Source organism: Somniosus microcephalus, unplaced genomic scaffold (assembly GCF_052327205.1).
Source record: "Somniosus microcephalus isolate GS21.2 unplaced genomic scaffold, FLI_Smic_1.0 scaffold1920, whole genome shotgun sequence".
Taxonomy (NCBI): Eukaryota; Metazoa; Chordata; class Chondrichthyes; order Squaliformes; family Somniosidae; genus Somniosus; species Somniosus microcephalus.
Window position 1 is genome coordinate 1 of NW_028227107.1, and position 7,201 is coordinate 7,201.

The window sequence follows — 7,201 nt, forward strand, 5'->3', positions numbered from 1 at the left end:
CAGAGTACAGTATAACTCCAGTTTAATACACAACATGCTGTACCACAGCACAAGAGAGTGTCAAGATGCAACAGGTTGTGTTAGGACATAGCACTTTGAGCTGTACAACCCTAGGGTGGTTAACTGAATATTATGGTGGCCTGAGTTACTGTTCTCTGGATGTGGCCATCGCTGGTAAAGCTGGCACTTATTGCCCATCCTTAGTTGCCCTGAGAAGGTGGTGGTGGGCCGCCTTCTTGAACCAAAGCATTTAGGGTAAAATATTGATTGGGTCAAGTATTGGTCCCAATGTGGTAAATAAGTCCGACGAACAGGAGTAGGCCATTCGGCCCCTCGAGCCTGTTCCGTTCAATTGGTTCTGCATCTCAACTCCTTTACTCGCCTTTGCTCCATATCCCTTGATACCCTTGCCCAACAAAAATGTCTATCGACCTCGGTCTTGAAAGCTCCAATTGTTTGATAAAAACTGATATAGAGGCACTGGAGAGGGTGCAGAGAAGATTTACAAGGATGTTACCAGAAATGCGAGGGTATACATATCAGTAAATGATGGACAGGCTGGGTCTCTTTTCTCTTGGAAAAAGAGAAGGCTGAGGGGTGACCTATTAGAGATATTTAAAATTATGAAAAATGTTGATAAAGTTGTTACAGAGAGAATGTTTCTACTTGTGGGGAAGAGCATAACTAGAGGCCATCAATATGGGTAGGAGAGTTTAAAGGATGACAGGAGAGCAGTAAAATCAGATGAGAAGAGGGCAAGGGAAGTTGAAATGGAGATTGAAATGACCAAGGATGAGGAGTCACTGAGTCCAGAGGTTGAAGGAGGAAATCAGGGAGGATATGTGGGTGAGAAACCAGGGTGGTAGGCACTAGAGAACAAGGATTTTAAAGGAGTGACGATTGGAACAAGTGCTCTGATGTCACAATAACTTCATGACCTCATGAAGCAGCTTCAATCCCTTTATAATTTACTTCCTGTCGAGGCACAACAACAACAACCCCCCCCCCACCTTAATCTGCCATAAACAGCTGACAAGACTTATATGGGCACATAACCCAGGACGACATCACAACTGAGGGGTCATGTAACATGGCCTCACAATGAAAACCATGACAACCCAGAAACCACGGGTGGACAAGACACAGCAAAGTGGTTCAAACTGTGCATTTGTGCATGAGAGAGCAAAGAGGAGAGAGCTTAAAGACAAGTGCGTTCATCAAATCTATCCAAATTTTGGAAGATCACCAAGAACAAATTTAAAACACTGTGGAAAGGAACAGTGTTAATTATTGGAGAGAAAGAAGTCAGGGAACAACATCCGAGCAGAGATCTGATTTCATACTGAGAGTTAGTGAACAAAGACAATCTTTAATTGATCATTACTCACAGAAATTATTTGGTTGAAACCTTTCTTCATATTGAAGAGTTGTAGAATTTGACTGCTGACTGTTTCCACATTGAGGGACATTCTCGGTTGCCTTCGTGAAGATGATAGCCGAGGAAGATGAACGTTGTCATCAGAGAATATCAAAGACCCTCCAGACATTGGGGCGTCAGCACCCAGAAATAGTATTAATGAGCTGCCATGACTATCTGTGCCATCACACCACGCGGACAGCTCCATACGGTGTTGTAGTATTGGAGAGCATGGCGATGATTATCAAGGACAACCTTGATCAAATCAGCCAAGCACTTGCTGAGAAAGTTATCTCTTTGGCTGCAATGTGGATGACGATGTTAACAGGAGCACAAGCTGCCAGCCAGGAAGCAGCCAGCAATCTCCTGGTTGTCATGAGCTTCAGGTTCAGAAATGAAGTTGTCCAGTTGACGACAAAGAGTTTCAAACAAGGGCACCTTCCGCATGTGTACATGGTCAAGACCTTAACAAAAATGTCAATGGAAAATGTGTACGGCATGGTTCCTTTACTAAAATCTATCTTGGGGATCATGATTCCAGTATTCGTTGGCGTTAAACAGGCTGAGCTGAAGACTGCATTTGCCTCAGCGGTAGGAAGTTTTAGCAAGAGCATCCTGATCTATCTGGGAAATATGGAGAAAGCCTCAGACCCTAACGTGACTAAAGATTCTTTCTCCACCGAAATCAACACTGTCTATAGTCTGTTATTCAAGGTGTGGTTCAAGAAGGAGTCCTCTGAATTGAAGATCTCAATAGTAGAAGCTCTAGGCTATGTCATTTCCCTGCTGCCCAAGGACGCACTGGAAAAAGAGCTGCCCAGGATAATTCCAGGCATCCTGTCTCTCTACAAGAAGCAACCAGGGCATTTTTCCATCACAGAGTGTCTGTGCCGGGTGCTGGATGTTGCCATAGAGATGAGGTATCTGGGGCTGAAAACACAGATGGGCAATCTGCTTAAAAGTCTCCACCAGCAGATGTGTGTTTCGGCAGGGTATACTAACCATTTTGCTGCGAAGAAATGCAATAAGATCCTTTGCTGTTTTAGAGTTCTGGTCCCAGCTTATGCAGATACAATAGTCGAATTTCTCCTCTCACAGTTGGAGAACGCTGACCAAAAAATGAGAGTAGGAACACTCAATGTACTGAGGCAACTCATCATATCGGTCTCCTCACATTTTGAGAGGAAGAAGGCTCAGATTGTGGCTGCCATAAAACCACTGCTCCTGGACAAGCGCAGCAATCAGGAGAAGAAACTAATTGCCCAGGTAATATGTGTCATGGCCCAGCAAGGTTACCTTGAGCTAGAGGGAGGAAAGGCAATGGTGGAATTTGTCATCCAACAGTGTGCTGCATCTGTTGATTCAGGGACCCTGGAACCACCCAATCATCAGCCAGACCAGGTAACAACTGAGGAATTAGTCACAGTATGTGAAACAGTGATGTGTGTGATCACAGCTGCAGTGAAGATGGAGGATGTCCTTTGGCCATTCTTACTGGAGTTTGTCACCATGACCCAGTACACCAAGGCTTTAACAACAATCTGTAATTGTTCAGCACATCTTGGAAAAAAGAAACTGCAAGCCGGCAGTGAGAGGTTTTTCCTCACTTACAATGAAGATGCCAATCTCCCGAAAGCCCAGGCACTGCTGACCCGGCTCCTCGTCATTTCTTGTTGCCCATATCAGGGAGGAAGCCGAGGAGCTGCGGCACTGAGGCTATTGCAAGTCCTGAGCCTCAATATTCGCCCAGCATCTGAGAGAGAGTGGGAAGAGGAGCTTCCATCATTGGTTGAACAATTACTAAAGAATTCAAAGGAGTCTCTGGCCCAAAAGGAATGGGAGGAGAAATTATTGCTGTTCTTGTCCAGAACACTCAATGCCATTGATGACGAGGAATGGACATGCCAGCTCGCTAATGAAATACATAGAGAGATTAACACCAACCACCTATCCCCACAAGAGAAAGGCTTTCTCTATAAATCATTTGGGACAGTGCTTCGTCAGACCCGCACAACAAAAATAAAGGAGGAGCTTTACGAAATGCTACTGAGTGTGCAGCACAGTGAGAGTGCGGAGAGAGAGGGTGCAGCTCTCGCCATTGGTTTCTGTGCCATGACACACTTTCATGATACCCTCAGTAGCCTGGAGGAGTTTGCTAACTCCAACAGATTTAAGAAAACTCAAAGTTTCCTGAATATTCTTGGGGTCAAGCCTGATGTGGATTTGGCTAAAGCCAGGAGCACACTGGTTCTGTGCTATGGGAACTTGGCATTCTACGCACCTGAGGAACTAATGCTGTCCACAATCGAGACCCACATTCTGCCGGCTGTGATCAACCAATACATTACAAGTGGACAGGAGAACAAGACTGAATCCAGGGATCTCGCACTAAAGCTCAGCCTAATACAGACCGTGACTCTGATAGCCAGATCCCTACATTCAAATCGCCAGAGAGCTCCCTTCAACTTTATCAGAAACAGGGAGCTGCTGACATGCATGCTGGATCTTATCGAGGCCGAGCCACCAGAGCTGCTGCAGAGCCCTGTTCGACAGTTAGCCATGAATGCCTGCAAACATCTGATACAACTACACATTGAGCCAAACCGAGCTGACACCTGCAAATTGATTCAAACCTGCCTGACCAGTACTTTCAGCTTGTTACCTTCAGAACTGGACAAAGACATGAATAGTAACAGAAAAGAAATGGGAACACTTTATACCCAAACTATGAGTTCCCTGCAAGAGCTCCTGAAGCAATTATTGCTTCAGGACCTGTCCCCTGAAGGATTTGTGGTCATTTTCAATCAGGTAGAAGTCTGGATCATTTCAGCAAAACCTCATGAGCGAGAGAGAGCCATGGACACGACCATACAGCTTCTGAAATTTTACTGGGAGAAGCTCAATGTTCAGAATGTAACGCCTGGAAATAACACGGGGACTCTGATTGGACGACTGATGCCGCGTTGTGCAGACCCATCGCTTCCCGTTCGACAGATGGCTCTGGACACCTTGTGCATCATCCTGTCGATTCAGTTGCCGTACGAAGGCAGCAATCTGGATCAGCAAAAGGAGCAGTTGGAGGTTCTGAAAGAAGTCAGGGAACAGTTAGCTAACCCTGATGCTTCAGTCATCTTTCAAGCATGCTGCCAGATCACAGAGGTAATTTCCAAGTGTTTGCCCCATGACCAGTTGGGCAGCTTGCTCTCTGTGGCCCTCAAAGGACTGTCCGACCAGCACCTCAGTTGTTCCGGTGCAGCCGCTGTGCTCCTGCAAAACATAATTAAAAAACGTGGCAGTGAACTTGGGGATCAGGTCTTGGAGATACTTCACGTGCTGAGCGTTGAATTGCAGTCAGTTCCTTATGAGAACGTGAGACTTTCAGTTCTACAGAGTATCGCCATACTGACCTCACACAATAGAGCAACAGTTGTGTCCTGTCTCCCCACCTACCCTGTCCCTTCGGACAAGTACATCAGTGATGTGTGGCGATCACTGGCCAAGGACACAGAATGTGCCACGAGTAAAATAGAAGAGCTGCTGGACAGACTGAACGAACAGTTAGAATTTGCAATGAGCAGAACCTATCCCATCAGAGATAACGCAACCCTTGAATCCCTGGCTGCCATCTGTGGGCTGCACGAAATAATAACTAAGCCTGAGTCGGCAAAAGCGGTGGCTATGTTATTCCCGCAGATATTTAGTGTCCTACTCATTTATCTTAGCTCGTGTGTTAATGTTTGTCTGGTCAGTGACTTTGTTCCTGATGGTCAACTGCAGCAAAGAGAATTCTCAGTTGAGCCTCTAACACCTGAAAGCAGCAATGTCTGTGTGAACTGTGTGGAGACACTGAAGGACCTGCTAGCTCAAACAGATAATGAAGCAGTGCTTCATGATATGGTGCAAAGTGGAGGATGGGACCAGATGATGGATCTCTGCAAGTCTGACAAGGGGGTTGTCCTGCTGGCCAGAGCAATGGTGAGATACGCTGGCGCCAGTCTGACTGGCATTGTGAAACAGCTGGCAACTCAATTCCATACTGTTCAAGACTGTCAGGCAGTCACCTTGGTTTCCTTCTTTGCAGAGCTGTTAAAATCTCCCCTGGTTTCACAGCTGCATCTCACAGGCATTCTGGCGAATAGATTGTTAAGATATTTGCTCTATGCTTCTCCAGTTACCCGGTTGCTGTGTGTCAGAGGCCTGTACAACATTAGAGCACACCCCAAGAATAAAGGATTGCGTCTGCAAGTGATGTGCACAATGATTAGTCTGTTGGGGAACATGAAGAACCAGAAGGAGGTGCTAATCTTTGAGGTGCTGTCGTGCCTCTCAAAGAACTTAATTCAGTTGCAAGCAAACACCATCCAACCTTATGTAGAGGAAATCCTCGTCAGGATTCAACCACACTTTGAGGCAGAGTCTGATAGAGTGCGGGCTGAAGCGTTCAAAGTGTTGGGGATCTTGGCCAAGTGTGGAATTGGAGGTTCCAGATCCTTCTTCTGCCGACTGGTCCATTCCAACCTGGTGCGTTTGTTGCTACACCTGAATGGAAAGAGTGAGGAGGTCACTAGGTCTTGTTTATCAACACTATGGTTGCTCTTCCCACTCATTGGATCTGTTGAGGCTTCCTTGTTGATTGACAAGTATGCGAAGGAGCCCACCAGGAACTACATGACCCTCCTAAGAGACCTTTCACAACAGTTGGCCCAAGATATCCCCAAACAGATCTCCTCATATGCCGCGGACTGCGAGTCCTTCTTCCAGAGCCCCCAGGAACAACTGCAAGCACATGCAGTGGCCTTTGCATGTTTACTTCAACAGTCAGAACGTGTCCAACCCGCCCGGAGGGCCACCTGGTGGAACATCTGCACAATGAACTGCTGCTGTTCACCATCAGACTGAAGACTCGACGCTCAGGCCACCAACCTTCTCCGCGTCCTCTTAGCAGCAAAGTGATCATTCATTCAACTTGATTTGTAAATATGTAATTTTATGGTTTGTAAATAAATCAATATCCTGTTGTTCCATTGTAACTATTGGTGCGTCTTCAAATGGTGCAGGTCCCACTGCTGCGTGACTGGGAGTGACCGCTCCTGATTCTCTCTCTCTCTCACACTGGACATTAGACACAGATCCTACTCCTCACTCCATGTAATTCTTCACTGGATCATCATGCTAGTTTATTTATAGATGCAGTTCCCTGCACTCCCAAAGTGCATCACTTTACACTTATTCACATTAACTTGCATCTGCTATGTGTCTGCCCATTTTGCCAGTCTGTCCTGAGTCTGATATTCTGCTCACTATTTAGTATGTTGCCAGGTTTCGTATCATGCGCAAACTTTGACATTGCACTCCCCAGCTTAGAGTTTCCGTCAGGTTGTGCTGGTATTTTTCAGCGCAATTCGCCCGAAATTGGCCAAACCATTGCAAAAGATCGAGGAATTTTAAGCACAAATTACGTCCAGTGCAAATCGAGTTTCTGCGATCTCATGCGCTGGTTTAAAAAAACAGTGTACTGGAAGACAGCCCCGCCCACAAAACTAGCCCCTCTCCCAGGTCAAATTCATCACCATGGCAAGTTTACGCTAATTGCGCTTGTTTGTGGGCCTTTGAGGAGGCTCTTAAAATTAAGCTTTTTTTTTTAAAAGGTGCAAGGACACTAATGCGCATTTTAAAAGTTTTAAAATATTAAATATTTTATTTGCTAGGAAGCTGACTACTGTACACCAATGAAATAGTAAATGGTTCGGTATAGTTTTAAAACTCTTTCACTTATTTAAAATC

At 45.7% G+C, this 7,201-nt stretch overlaps 1 protein-coding gene across 1 annotated transcript; it reads left to right on the top strand.

The window, feature by feature from the left end:
* The first annotated feature begins 261 nt into the window (after positions 1–261).
* Positions 262–6,447, top strand: LOC147080181 (maestro heat-like repeat-containing protein family member 1). Its single transcript, XM_085981236.1, has one exon. The coding sequence runs from the start codon at positions 1,490–1,492 to the stop codon at positions 6,314–6,316; it is 4,827 nt and encodes a 1,608-aa protein (XP_085837362.1). The 5' UTR covers positions 262–1,489; the 3' UTR covers positions 6,317–6,447.
* The last annotated feature ends 754 nt before the right edge of the window (positions 6,448–7,201 follow it).